General features: G+C 31.0%; 1 protein-coding gene across 1 annotated transcript; it reads left to right on the top strand.

Moving 5' to 3' along the window:
* The first annotated feature begins 9175 nt into the window (after positions 1-9175).
* Positions 9176-9656, top strand: LOC105650879 (uncharacterized). Its single transcript, XM_012237840.2, has one exon. The coding sequence runs from the start codon at positions 9246-9248 to the stop codon at positions 9654-9656; it is 411 nt and encodes a 136-aa protein (XP_012093230.1). The 5' UTR covers positions 9176-9245.
* Positions 9657-15969: the final 6313 nt, after the last annotated feature.

Genomic DNA, 15969 nt, shown 5'->3' with positions numbered 1-15969 from the left:
TTAATGGTGTATAGACACACACGTTAAATTTTGCTAACTCCTAAAGTTACGCTAGCTTTGTAACTGCATGGCATGCATAAAAAAAACAGGTCAATTACGTAAAACCCAAAACGTGCTGGGATTTAATATGGAAGTTAGTCACGTGCTTATCTGACCCAGTTTAATAGGTAGGCATGATCACAATTTGATTCTGAAAAACCAAACTAATCAAAATCAGAGTTAAATACGTAATAAACGATTCAAGTTCTAAACTGCAATCCAAACTGGATATTTAAGATTTGATTACAGTTTTTTATATTTTTAAAATTAAAACCCGCAGTTTAAATTTGAAACCGTTAAGAAAGAAAAAAAGATCACAATTGACTTTTAAATTTTTTAAATTAATTTTTATTAAATGCTTGTACATCACCTTAAAATTTTTAATATAAATTTGCAAATTGTAATTGGAAAAAGAGTAAAAAATAAAAAATTTTTCCTCCTCATTTAAATATTTTTAAATTTTTTATACTTTATAATTTATTATTTTTTACATATAAATTATATAATGTTTATTTAAGATTTATTTTTTAAAACTCTCAAATAAAATAAAAATTTAGAAAATCTCTCTCAAATTTGAATTTATAGAAATTAAACACTAATAAAGAATCTCACATTTATTTTTTGTTATAATTTTTTAATAAATTTGACAATTATTTATTTACTCTTTTAGTCTTTTTTAATCCTATTACTTATTATTAATTTTTTATTTAAGTAGAAAACTAAAAAAAGGTTTAAAAATTTGAAAAAAATTATTAATTTCGGTTTTAAAATCAATCCAAACTAAAATCCGCAGTTTTAAAATTATTTTGCAACAGTCTATAAGCAGGTACTTTCCGAATTTACTTTCTTTAAAACCTGGTCCTGCCCATTGACAGGGTTTGTTGTACCTGCTTGTCAGCCATTGTACTGACAGCTTCTACCAAACTTTTCTCCTTTGAATTTTCTTCTTCAATTGGGGCTAACAGCTCCAATAGCAAAGGCCGGTGGTAAGTAATTGATGAACTACAGCTAATTAACTTATGGGCCAATCTGTTTGGGTCCATAAATTCTAACAGTGTCGGAGTCTCCCGTTGAAACGGAACTAGGGATAAAAATGAAAAGTGTATTTTAAATTCTCTCTCATTCCAATCCCTTTAACAAGAGTATAAATAGTTAAATGAATTTGATATGGGTATGAATAATGTTTCTACCTACAATGGATATGGGTATAGTATAAATCACTGGGTCTCCGCTACCTGTTGCACATTGTATTAAACGAGTTTGGTCATGAATACTCTCAGATATTCCACTCATTTATTAGTAAAAGATTCATTTTAAATAAATTTAGTTTGAACTACTCTTATAAGAGGTACTTTAAACGGATTCAAAATATCTACAAGTAGTAAAATTTTGAATAAATTCGGATGTAAATATTTAAGTAGATATGTAAACGGGTTTAAAATGAGTATATATAGTAAAATTCTAAAAGAATAGAAGCACCCCAAAATTCACGGATACTGACACTACTTCGATTTCTAAAGGAAACTCTTATTGCTTATTTTTACTCAGAGTTTCCCCAAGTTATAAGGATATCACTTTATCACTTATAAGAATATCACTTTATGGTACCTCATTTTGAATTTATCAATTAAAACTGTCTTAACTTCCATTTTTATAACGTTAAATACCCTTTTGATCGGTTTCTGTCCAAAAGTACACTTGATTTGCTGATTTTTTTTTTTTTTTTTTTTGATTGGCTAGTATTGTTCCTATAAAGCCATATCTAGGGATTAATCTCTTGCGAGAGCATAATAGCGTTGATTTTCCGGTCCTTGATGGTCAAAGAATGGCTAAGATTTCTCATGGTGATACTATGCCTCTAATTTCATTTAAGATGGGTAGTTCTTCAATCATACCTTTGATAATTGATTTGACTTTGTGGGCCCATGGTCTATCATTCGTATGATATTAGAAGAGAATATAATGAAGATATAAATTTCTGAGCACTAAAAGATTTAGAAAAAAAAAAAAAAAAAAATTCTGGTGGAAGGTTAAGTGCCAATTTTGATGGTAGCTTTACTTTAATTTAACTTTTCTTTTATGTTCTTGCATTTTTGTTTTGTTGTGATTTTCATGGGTATTTTTTATTTAATCTTTGCTTTGAAATTAAAACTTAGGTGAAAATAAATTATTTGAGATGGGACAATGAAATGAAATGGAAGAGAATGAACATAAGAAAACTAATAATTTATCTAGATAGGAGAGAAAATTTCATCCCATAAGACTGACATGGAGCTAAAAAATTATAAATTGTGTGTTTATTCAAGTCACTTCAGTTTTTCGGTGTAGTTTTTTACCGGAAACTATGAAAGGGAGTTTAGAGTTATAAAAATAAAAATTCAAACAGTTTTAAATGACAAATTGGAAATAAGATATCTAAAGTGATTATCCCCTCAAATACAAAAGCACCTCTCAATACCTTGCTGACTTTCCCTCACTTTCCTGAGAAAATCAGGCTGGACAAATGGCTTAATGGACCTAGCTCCCAAAAGACCTTGTCGAACAAATTTTCAAATCCCTCGAGACCTCCATATCCTTCGATTCGCTCCGCTTGCACTTCATCGCTATATGCTATTTTCCCAAAACCTCGCCGATTATCAAACACTTTCCGGATGTTCGGGTATTTGATATATTGGGTCTTATTTTCAGAGGGTGATATAAAGTTTTAAAAATAGTTATAGAATCTTACATATATATTGAGAGTACGTGATATAATTTAATTTGATATAAGCAAATTTTGTGAGCATAGTAAAGAATTTCATGAGAAGTGCTTGAAAGTTTAGACTATCAATTTAGAGCCAATTAAATAAATTAACATGATTATTTTTCAAAAAAAAATTTTTTGGCATTCTAAATTTTATAGAAAATTTTATAAAATTACAAATTTTAGTAACATTTGCACACTTTCCAACTATAATGAGAACAATTTTCAAAATTTTTTGCTTTTATATATAAAATATTAATTTGATATGTAGTTACAACAGCTTTTAAAATAATAATTTTCACATTTTCAGTTATCTAATAAGTATTCAAATGATCTAATTATATAAATTAATTAGGGTATTCAATAAAATGATTCTGCAAATTGAAGTGTAGGTACAATTTTATAAATTGAGATATTTAATAGTTGAAATTAAAAATTAAGAGATTCTCGAAATTTTTTACAAAAGAGTGCACAGGTGAATTTTATACTTCTAGCCTCATTTTCAGTATAGTAGAATTGAAAGCTACACTTTACTGCTCTAAGAAGCTAGCAAAATGAATTTGATAAATGTGTAAAAATAATTTATAGTAATTTAATTGTTTAGAATTAACTTTTAATTTATTTAAAATTATTTTAATTGAGATCTAATTTTCACACAATTAGTAGTATGTGTCTGAGCACTTTGGAAAAATACATTATGTTAAAAATAAGTTCTAATGAATAATATCTCAAAAAATGAAGAAAAATAAAGAACTCATCCCATTGAAAGAACTAATTAATTGTCACAATATATGTTATAATTTTAAGTGCATATGAGGAAATAGAAGATACAAAAAAAAGTATATGTCAAAAAAAAAAAAAAAATAATACCACCATCTCTTTTCTCTTTAATTAAAAAAATAAAAAAAAAAATCTGAAATCCTAAATAAGTTCTTGGCAGCATCAAGGGTTCAAACCGAAGTACCATTCCTTTTTGGATAAAAAAATCAAGAAATACCAGAACATTTTCTTCTCGATGTACAATAAATCTTCGTCAAAGTACCAATCTAAAAGTCTGTAGATTGACAATCAAGAAAGAACACCTTCCAATCATGTAACCTACCTTAACAACGCACTCCTCCATGCACTTGCTGTAAAAATCTGTAGCCTTAATTATGATCTTGATGGGTTCTGATATAATCTCCATGATGAACTTGCTAATTTGAATTGCTTCTTTGTTTGAATTCTGAGTAATGTTGAAAAATTATATATTTTTGTTATAGAAGGTGTAGATGATGGTTAAAGAAAGTTTGATGATTGAGAAAGGAAAGTAAAGGGTATATATATTTAACTTAGTTGTAAGTTATAGTAGATGTGGAAGTTTAAATTCAAAATAGAGATCAAAATGTTAAAAAAAATTGAAAATGATGTAGAAAACATTTTTGAAGGTTTATGTTTGTTATGTTTGGAGGTTTATGTTTGATCAAAATAGAGATCAAAATCCATTTTCTTTTCAAGAACATGATGACAATTGACAAGCATTAGGAAGACAAATACAAGCATATTGTTAATATTTGGGAAAAATTTATTTACTCCCTAAGAGTTAAATACTATTTGCCCCTTGAGATTTGATCTAATACGCTATCAGCTTCTATTGTTTTAGAAATGTATCAGCATATAGTAATATTCTTGAATTGAAATGATTTTAATGATTCACGGAAAAACGTAAACGGCAAACATATATGCTATTATAAATAAGCAAAACTCTAAATTTTATCGAACACACCTTCCAAAACCTTTTAAATAAAAGGAAAATATGAGAGATTTGAGGACCTTTTTGAAAAGATGGACTTTAAGAAAATTGTGAATTAATCAATATATATATATATATATATATATATATATATATATATATATATATATATATAAAAAGCAAGTATTTTTCTTTAGAAAATTGACATGTGGCATGTGCACTTGGCATTTTAATTTGATATGTAGCATATTCCTCCAATTAGGCTTTCACTTGAAATATTCTGCATTTATTTAGAATTAGTGTTTTTGGTTTAATTATTCAATGTATTAATATATTGGTCTGGTTTGGATTTATATTGAATTAGTGTTTTTGGTTTGATTTGATTTGCCTATTTAATGTATTAATGACTATAAGTAATTATTGTTAATTATTAATTTTTAAAAAATGATAAAGTTTAATAACATACGTTTCCGTGTATTAATGGCTTTAAAATTGTGAAGTTACAAAAACATTTCAATGTTTTATTAGTGTATTAATGTTTGATTTGATTATTTGTATCATTTTATTAGTGTTTAAGTATAATACTTTACATTTTTGTTATTTGCATAACCAATTAAAAATATTGCTATCATTTTAAATATTTATATAGATTCATTTTTTTTCTATTTGTTATTATAGAAAAATTATATGCTATCACTTTAGGACTTGGTTCCATTTGTCTAATGGTGTAAATACCTTTTATATAAAATGTCCATTTTAATTCAGCTGCAAATTAATCTCTTTTTCGAATATTTGTACTAACAATTTAATTTTTTTTTTTTAAAAAAAAGCCTGGAATTAAAGTTTATGCAACTGAAAAAATAAATATCGTAACTTTAAACTTTTTAAATGAAAAATTAAGGATAAACAGATGATTAGATTTGCAAGAACTTTATATTTTTTTACTTTTAACATTTAAACCCTCATATTAAGAGGTAAGTATAAGAATTAATTAATTTTGAATTTAATATTAAAAACTTTCATTATACAAATTAATTTTTGAAAAAACTAATTGGAATTAAAATTTAACTTCGATAAATTTATAAAAAAACCATAGCTTTAGAAAGCCGGTGCAAGGCACGGGCATTAGGGTAGTTATGTTGATATGGGAAAGTTTTTTCTTTTTCAATTTTTTTTTTGTAATTAATTGTCAAAATCAAAATAATTTAGACAAAAAGTTCTAAATAATTGACTTTTCGAAGGACTACACAATTTATTTTTTGAAACAATAAAAACAAATTAAAAGGTATAATTTTCTAAAAACCTATCTTTATCATCTTTCTTTTTCTTTTTCTTAACTTTAGGAGTAGAATATGAAGATAGAATTATTGAAATTAAAGTAATTAGGTGAGATAATGAATAATTTAGTCAAATTAAAAAGTTAAATTATCGTGTAAAGACTTTAAATGATAGATTAAAGTAGATGGATGAAATAATAAAATATTCTTTGTCACACCATCTATTTTTACTTGTCATTCTTTAAGAATTATTTTATTCAAAATTATATGTACTTAATCTTTTCAATTTTATCTTTATCTCTGCTAAACATAAACTATTTCTAAAATTTCACAAGTACAATATCTTTTCACATCTCTCTTTCCCTCTCTTAATTTTCCTTTCTTAATTTTAGTGAATCATTATTAGAGAATTGATAAATTAAAGTAATTAGGTGAGATAAAAAGTAATTAGTTAAACTAGAGAATTTTTTTTTTGCTATAATTTATGTAATTTAAATACTTCTTTAATTACCATGTAAAAATTTAAAAATGGACGGAAGAAATAAACTATAGTTTGTAAATCGACTCGTGTTCATGAAATGATAAAAGCTCTTACAATGGTGAAAAAATCCCAGCACAACTAAAAATAAAATCAGATTAACATAGATGTTGGAAGACAACATCCTTTGCCCCTTTTCAGAGGCTAGGGACGAAGCTACGTTCATGAGAAAGGGGCAATTGCCTCCCTCCTCTTAAAAAAAAGGTTAACTTTGCTATATAAGCTACGTTAATACGACTTTGCCCCTCTTCATCTCTGTGCTATTCAAGTTGTCTCCCTTTTACAATAATTTTTCTATCCAGCTTTCAATCTTCCAATGCCATAGTGTTTTACATTTATACTTTTAGACGATCTCAACAATATGATTATTGGGATATATTTTCTGTTTTATCAAAACTTACAGCTTCAACTTTTAATGCAATTTGAACATATCCATGCACATATACTAAAAGTTACTTTTACATTTTGCTTACTGAATTTTCTCTATCCCCTATGAGTTTGAGGCTTTCATTTTTTTCCCCCTTTTTTATTCAATAGTTTTCTTAATTTTATCCATTTTCTTCATAAATTATTGAAATATTAGTAAATTTTTTATCCACAGTCATAAGACACTTGTAAATAATAATAATAAAAAAAGAAGCTTTCAAAATAATATATTCTCCTTAAATGAAACAAGAAATTAATCTTCCTCGTAAAACAAAGGATGTTCCTCTTCAATTGCTTCAAGCTTCCCTACTACAACACTACCGTACCTTTTATTTATCCCACTATACCCACCACAACTACTTGTCACCTCACCTGCTTCCTTGGTACATGCATATTCGAATTCAACTTCTGTACTGTTTCACGAGCTCTCTTTTGCTCAGACATTGATCTTAGAGGTTCTCTGATTTCTCCGTCATTGCGTGAAATGGACGAATTAGCAGTGAATCTCATCCTGGGGACAGGACAGAATACTACCCCTTCGGCTCCAACCTTAGCCCCACAATCGTCGACGCATGTCGCGTAAAAGTCTGTTGTCTTCCTTAAAACATTAATGGGTGCTAATAGAATCTTAACCAACTTGCTTTGCTTCTTTGCTTCTCTTCTCATATTTTTATTAAGTCAAATTGAACTTCTGGGATCGCACTTTGCTAGGAGAACTAAAAACCTTTACGTTCTATGATCCGAAAGAATTACACTTCCTGATTAAAAAAAAAAAAAAATTGAACTTCTATGTTTTTTATTTTTTTTGTTTTGTGCCGGGGGGGGGGGGGGGGGGGGGTTTGAGGTGGTGAGTGTTGAAATAGTTGGAACTAGACTGTTGGATATATAAGGAGCAAGAGTGCATATATATAGTGGGCTTGTTCATTGGAAGTATTAAGTATAGCACATTTGGGGAAGTTTGAAATACAGTTTTTTTTTAAGGATTTGCCTTTCTTTTGTATTATGCATAATTTGTCCATTTCATGAAGAACATAACAATTATCAAATAGTCAACAACATTTATATTCACTTATCAGCAGTTGATAAATTTTAAGGATTTTATTATTATTATTATAATTAGACTCTAATTAGAATATTTTCAATATTATTACTCTAGAAAAAGAAACTATATATTAGTAATATTTGTTGCATTAGGCATGCACCTTTGAAAATTTTATGAATATTTACTAGGGTTAAGGTTGCAAATGTAGCCAAAGTCATTTTGAAAGGCCAAAGTGGTTCTAACATAAATTTAATAATTTTGGCTTGTTGACCTAACTTGTGAACTAAAGCTGACTCACGAGCTGGCTAGATAAAGTTGGTTCACAAGCTAATAAATTGAACTCGAATTCGACTCATTTATTACTTGAGCTCGATAAATCAACTCAATAAGCTTATCAAACGAGTTTGAACGAATTTTTATAGAGCCGAGCTTGAAGCAATTCATGAGCGGCTCGTGTCATTTATGATCTTAATTAAGGCAGATTATTGTTAGAATTTTTTTTTTTTTTTTTTTTTGTTAAAGATAGGGAAATTAATTTTTTGGAAAAAAATTGTAAACACATCACAGTACTCCTAATTGTTATAGAGATTTGTCCATTGTGTTACTTATCAAATTCACCATATCAATATTGTTACCCTAATTTATTATTTATTATTTTCACTCTACTTGTGCATACAATCAAATCATTTCAGTGCCACCCCAATGGCCATGAATCACATATGTATGAGGCACCTACGTGACCATCTCTATTTACTCTAGCCTATTCTCCATCTACACTTCTAGATGTAATTTTTTTTTTTTTATTATTAGCAATATATATTTATATCTAAGAAAAACTTAGCATTTCCAAATTAATAAACTCAAATTATCAAATTGGTTAAATACGCTTAACCTAACTCGAAAATGGTAAATAAAAAAATTTTAAAAAGATCAACTTACATAAGATGATCTCTTTTTGAGATAAGATAAAAAAAATTTCAAATCACAACGATCAATAGCCTAACATATTAAAAAAAAAAAACAAAATAAAAAATTATGAGATATTTTAACATTGACCGCCAACAGAGAGTGAATAGCTTAGAAGACTGCCAACCCATAACTAGTTTATTAAATTAATAATTAATGGTATTTTTTTAATGTTAGATTTATCCGAAATTTCCACATTTTTCTTATGATCATAATGTTGTTTCCAAGAAAGAACTCAAAACTCCCATTTTCAATCCAAACATCTTACATATAAATAAAACCTCAAACGTAGCACTAATCCATCTCCAAATTTCCACGCAGATTTGAAAGTATTAACTCCACTGTTCTTGCTCTGTTGATATACCTTACCTCCAAAAGACTTATCTTTTCTTATTTTATTTTTTCTTATAATCTTTTAAATCAAAAATAAATTATTCAAGTCGAGATTAAGAGAGTGATAGAATTAAAAAACAAAATCAACAATGAGGGGCAAAGCAAACAAGAAAAGCAAGCTAATGCAAATTACAAGAGCACCCATTAGAATTTTATGCAAGGCAAGAGATTTGTATGTGAAAGGCATGTTAGATTTTGCTGATAGTGGGAAGGTTGGCTATGGAAGCACAGGCAGTGGAGGCCTTCACTTGCCTAAGAGTTTTAGTGTTAATTCTTCATCAACAGCAATGAAGGATGAGGAGTTAAAACAACTTGTACAATTGTTTTCTTGCAAGCAAGGTGATCTTTGTGGGATGGGAAGGAGTTACAGTGTTGGGGTAGGGAAGATTGGGAGAATTGATGAGGATAGGACTTGTTCTTTTAGAGAAGATGATAATGATGGGATGGATAGTTCGTATCTTAGAAATAGAAGTCATGTTGTTAGAAGGAAAGTTGTTTGATGTTGAAAAAGAGTGGAATTTAGATCATATAATTCAATAGATTGTTTGTGCTTAATACTGAATGTTGTAGTCTTGAATTTTGATTGATAAAATATTTTTTTGAAATTTGAAATTGTATAGTACTGCAAGAGAATTAATTCTCCATTTTTGAATTTTTTTTCCCCTCTTTTTGCATAGAAATTAGAATTTGTGTCAGAGCTAAAAATGTTTTGTCAGTGGGTCATTTATTTAATTTGAGTGTTAGTGGGATCCATAAGATTAAAAACTCTATATACTTTTTAATTTTTTTTATCAAATATTATTTTATTAATTATTATAGTTGATTATATTATTATTTTTAATAAACTATTTTGAATTATCAAATTGTTAGGTAGAACAATTAAAACTCCTCCTTGAAATAATTAATAATGGTTCAAAATGATTTGTAATAAAAAGACTATGTCATTGTTTGCAATAGCATAATATTATAAATCTATAACATTGTAATTAAGTTTCTTTATTAAAATTGTAATCTATAAATCTATAAATCATAGTTCGATCATTTTCTTTTTCTTTCCTTAAAAAATTACTTATGTAGATAGATGTACTTAGACTTGGAGTTATATACTAACAAAAAAAAAAAATTTATGTAGTTATTTTCGGTTAATATTAAATAAATTTTGGAAAATAATTTAATCTATTAAAAAATTTAGATAAATGGAGAACTCAATTTTAATTTTAACATATAGATATAGTTTTAATATTTTCTTGCCCATTAGGATTAGACTGAATAAGATTGTCTATAAAAAATTATAAATGAAACCAATAAAAAACTTACATAAAAGGAAAAAAAAAAGAGATTATAAATAAACATATATTGGTAATTCTCTTATAACTTGATAATATATCCATATTCAAATTGCTATTAGGGGTCTAAATGAGTTGAATAGACATACAAGCTCTTCGAACTTGACTAGAAAAAAGTTTGAAAATTTTGGCCCAAATCGAGTTCGAGCCGATTCACAAACTATTCGAACTCAACTCGAAAAAAGTTTTAAAAAAATTAGGTTTGAATCCTATTTGAGCTGACTTATTTAATAAACGAGTCAAGCTCGAGTATAGTGATATTCAACTCAAAAACTCGTTGAGCCTTATCGGGCTTATATATATATATATTAGGTTTACTCAAACCTTGACCTTCAAGTTAAAACTTTTTCAAGTTGAACTGAAGTCTCAAATCGAGCTTGAGCTTCAAACTTTTAGGCTCTTCGAATTTCAAGCCTGGTATGTTTGAGCTCGACTCTGCACGTTTACACTCCTACCCCTCCTCAATATCTAAAAAAAGAAAGAAAAGCAGAGGGACTAATTGCAGACAAAAACTACAAATTAAGTAGACAACTCATGAAAGGGAGCGGGATCGCAGACAGCATTGGCTTTATTGTAATGTAAAGCATCATTTGCCAAAATTTGAAGATTGACATGTTGTAAAGCATCAGTCAGTTGGAATATGTGAATATATATATATATATATATGTATACTCCATTCATCCTATAAATATAAATTTATTTTTTTTATTTACATTAAATTACAGGCCATTTTCTTTTTAAAAATACAATTAACTTATTCATTATCTAATATCCCCATATTTAATAATTTTTTCATTTAGTTTTGTATTCCAAGTGACATATAATATTAATAAAAACTTATATTAGAAAAAGTATAGGTAAATAAGTCTATTTAATGGGACAAAGAATGTAATATTTTATTTCTTTTATAATTTGTGCGGGGAAAATAGATGGAGAAAATCTACTAATGTTATTAGCACAGCATGGTAATGAAATCATTTGCCAAATGTGTTAGGATACCGGCAATAAAATTACGAAAATAATTACGGCAGCGGAAAAATTAAAATTGGGACACACAGAAAATTTACGTGGTTCACCCTCAACTGTTTAGGGCTACGTCCACGGGACCAACTCCGAATATTTTTCTTCCACTATTAAAAATAGTATGCTTACAAAGAGAGTAATACAAAATAGTGGCACTCACAAGTGTTTCCCAAAACACCCTAATAATCTTCACTATTTTCTAAACCCTTAGTTTTAAGAACCCTTCTTAAAACTAATAACTCTCAAATATTCTTCACAGATTAATTGTTATATCTGTGGCTCTCTAATATCTCTCACTTATTGTTGGTTGCTCTTGTTGGTGCCTATGCTGAATGCTCCTGCCTCTATTTATAGGCAAAGATTTGAGAGAGCCGTGCATTGCTCATGCACGGCTCTTCATTATTTTCAACTGGTATGCCAACCATTCAATGGTTGGTTGCCAACCTTTGATTTTTTTTTCTTTTCATAATTGTGTGGGTCCCACTTGAGTGGGCACACCACCACCAACAAATCTCGCCCTGCACGCTCAAGTGGGGACGTTAGCCATACTCTCCTTCATCCCTGCAGCTAATCGGCAATATTCAAACTTGTCTTTTGGAAGAATCTTCGTTAACATATCTGATCCATTTTCATCTGTATGGATCTTCTCAAGCTATAACTGCTTCATCTCCAATACATCCCTGATCCAATGATATCTAACATCAATGTGCTTTGATCTTGAATGAAAGGAGGAATTCTTCCCAAGATGAATTGCACTCTGGCTATCGCAGAATATCAAATATCGTTCTTGATGAATTCCGAGTTCATTCAAGAACTTCTTCATCCACAGCAACTCTTTGCATGCTTCTGTTAGTGCTATGAATTCTGCTTCAGTTGTTGATAGAGCAACGCACTTCTGTAATCTTGACTGCCATGACACGGCTCTCCCTACAAATGTAATTAGATATCCTGATGTGGACTTTCTCGAGTCAACATCCCCAGCCATATCTGCATCAGTATAACCGACTAATATTGGCTTCTCATCTCCAAAGCATAAACATGCTTTGGTTGTACCTCGAAGATACCTGAAAATCCATTTCACTGCAGCCCAATGTTCCTTTCCAGGATTTGAAAGAAACCGACTCACTACTCCAACTGAGTGAGCAATATCTGGCCGTGTACAAACCATGGCATACATCAAGCTTCCAATTGCTGAAGCATATGGGATCTTTTCCATCTCTTCCTTCTCTCCATCGGTAGAAGGGCACTGTTTTGAGCTTAATTTAGCATTCTCCATTTTAAACCTTTGAAGTACTTTCTCAATGTACTTCTCCTGTGACAACCATAATTTCTTGGTTCTTCGATTCCTCGTAATCTTCATACCAAGAATTTGCTTTGCTGGTCCCAAGTCTTTCATAGCAAAAGACTTACTTAGCTGTTTCTTCAAGCTATTAATTCTGACAGAATTCTGACCAACAATCAACATATCATCTACATAGAGCAAGAGAATAATGTAGTCATCATCAGAGAATTTCTTTACGAAGACACAGTGATCTGAAGTGGTCTTTTTGTAACCTTGCTCCCCCATAACAGACTCAAACTTCTTGTACCACTGTCTTGGTGCCTGCTTCAAGCCGTACAGGCTCTTCTTCAGTTTACAAACATAATCTTCTTTCCCCTTTTTTATGAAACCCTCTGGCTGCTCCATGTATATTTCTTCTTCCAAATCTCCATGTAGGAAGGCAGTCTTTACATCCATTTGCTCTATTTCCAGATCAAAATTGGCGGCCATTCCGAGCACTGTCCGAATGGATGTCATTTTCACAACTGGTGAAAAGATCTCATCAAAATCTATACCCTTTCTTTGATTGAATCCTTTCACAACCAGTCTAGCTTTGAATCGTGGTTGGGAGCTGTGTTCTTCCTGCTTGATCCTGAACACCCACTTGTTCTTCAAAGCTTTCTTGCCTTTGGGCAACTTTACCAGCTCAAATGTTTTATTCTCATGCAAGGATTTCATTTCATCTTGCATGGCTTCAATCCAGTTCCTTTTGTGTTCACTTTCCATTGCTTCTTCAAAACATTCAGGTTCTCCCCCGTCAGTCATCAATACATATTCATTTGCTGAATATCTAGTAGATGGTTGTCTGATTCTACTACACCTTCTTAATGTTTGAGAACCTTCTGGAGCTGGTGGCTGAACATGAACACCATCAAAATCTTCTTGTGGTTCATTGTGATAAGGAACTTCTGGATTTTCTAACTCTAGCTCTTGTTCCTGTGGAACATTTCCTTCATCTCCAACTTGTCTTTGTTCTGTTGTTGGAGGAACTATTTGCACATCTGTTGAATCATCTTCAGATCTATCGGCAGCTTCCTTTTGAGTCGTTTCAACATCTTCAATAGTCTGATTTTCAACAAATACAGCATCTCTACTTCTTATCATCTTTTTCTGGAGTGGATCAAAAAATCTATAGCCAAATTGATCTTGGCCATAGCCAATGAATACACATTGTCGAGTCTTGACATCAAGCTTAGACCTCTCATCCTTAGGAATATGCACAAATGCTTTACAACCAAACACCCGCAAGTGATCATAGGAAACATCCTTTCCTGACCATACTCTTTCTGGAGTATCATACTGAAGAGGAACACAAGGTGAACGATTTATAAGATGAACTGCTGTAAGAAGAGCTTCACCCCAAAATCTTTTAGACAACTTTGCATGTGAGAGTAAACATCTGACTCTCTCCATCAAAGTTCTGTTCATCCTCTCAGCCAAACCATTCAGTTGCGGCGTCTTAGGAGGTGTTGTTTGATGTCGAATACCATGCTCTTTGCAGAAAGCATCAAATGGCCCAGTGTATTCTCCACCATTATCTGTTCTGATGCACTTCAGCTTCTTGCCTGTCTGTCGCTCAACCAAGTTTAGAAATTGTTTAAAAACATCTAAAACTTGATCTTTAGACTTCAAAGTGTACACCCAGGTCTTCCTAGAATGGTCATCGATAAATGTTACAAAGTATCGATTTCCACCATATGACATCGTCAATGGTCCACATAGATCTGAATGTACTAGATCTAACACATTCTTCATTCAGGAAGGCTGAGAAATCTTGAAAGCTACTCTATTCTGCTTTCCTGCCATACAATCAGAACATTTCTCTAAATGGACTTTATCCAATCCAGATAGCATGTTGTTTTCGACCAGAGTTGTCATTCCTTTCTCACTCATGTGGCCTAGTCGTTTATGCCACAATTCAACAGCACTGTCATCCTCCGCTACATTAAAAGCATCTCGGGAGAGCTTCGCATGCATCACGTACAACTTTGGATCTTTCTTTCCATGAGCTACCACCATGGAACCTTTTGTGAGCTTCCACTGACCATTTCTGAAGGTGCTACAAAAATTTTCAGCATCAAGTCTACCAACCGAGATTAAATTAGAATGCATGTCTGGTACATGCACGACATCTTTTAAAATTAATCTCGAACCATTTTCTGTCTCCAGGTAAATATCTCCCTTACCGACGACTTTCAACAGTTTGCCGTCTGCTATCTTGACCACACCCAGATTGTCTGGTGTGTAAGATGAGAAATTTTCTCTCCGAGATGTTGCATGAAGTGTAGCCCCACTATCAATTACCCAACTGGTCTCCTGGGTTGTAAGATTGATAGTGTCTTCAATGAACAGTTGGAACTCAGCAATAACATTAGCTTCATCATCACTGCTCTCTTCTTTCTTTGCTTTGCCTTTGATCTTCTCCTGATCACTTTTGAACTTTCGGCAATACCTTTTAATGTGCCCCTTCTTCCCACAATGATGGCACACAGTATTGGCAAATTTGTTTGATCTACCTCTGCTCTTGTCTCTTGTATTTGAACTTCTAGATTGGCTCCTTCCTCTGGGCTGGTTATTTCTTTTAGCATCTGCTAAAAAAATGTCTGACTGAGATGAAGAAGGATTCTGTGCTTTACGTCTCATTTCTTCATTCAGAACAACATTTTTAACAAATTCCCAGCTAACTCCACTATGTGGTGTAGAGTTTGTTATTGATATCTTCAAAGTCTCCCATGACTCTGGTAAGGAGGCAAGCACCATAAGACCGAGGATTTTATCACCAAATTTTATGCCCATATTTGACAGCTGGTGAATAGTCGCCTGCATTTCACTCAAGTGATTTGCTACAGAAGTACCTTCTTGGTATTTGAAATTCATCAGCTTCGTCAAATAAAATAATTGGTTGTTGCCGGATTTTGAGGCATATAGATGTTCAAGTTTGTCCCATAATGTTCTGGCATGAGTCTCGTTACAAATGTGGTTGTACACATTATCATCGACAAATTGTCGAATATAACCACAAACTTGTTCATGCTCGAAAGCCCATTCTTCATCAGTCTTGTCTTCCGGTTTGCTTGAACCAAACACGGGCAGATGCATTTTGGTTACCATAAGGAGATCTCT

This window comes from Jatropha curcas, chromosome 6 (genome assembly GCF_041381405.1).
Source record: "Jatropha curcas cultivar XTBG-Jc1 chromosome 6, XTBG_Jcur_1.0, whole genome shotgun sequence".
Classification (NCBI taxonomy): Eukaryota; Viridiplantae; Streptophyta; class Magnoliopsida; order Malpighiales; family Euphorbiaceae; genus Jatropha; species Jatropha curcas.
Note: the sequence above shows the minus strand (reverse complement) of the source record. Positions and strands in the feature narration are given on the sequence as shown.

Excerpts from the sequence above, each read along its gene's own strand:
- LOC105650879 (XM_012237840.2), top strand. The coding sequence starts at position 9,246 with ATGAGGGGCAAAGCAAACAAGAAAAGCAAGCTAATGCAAATTACAAGA.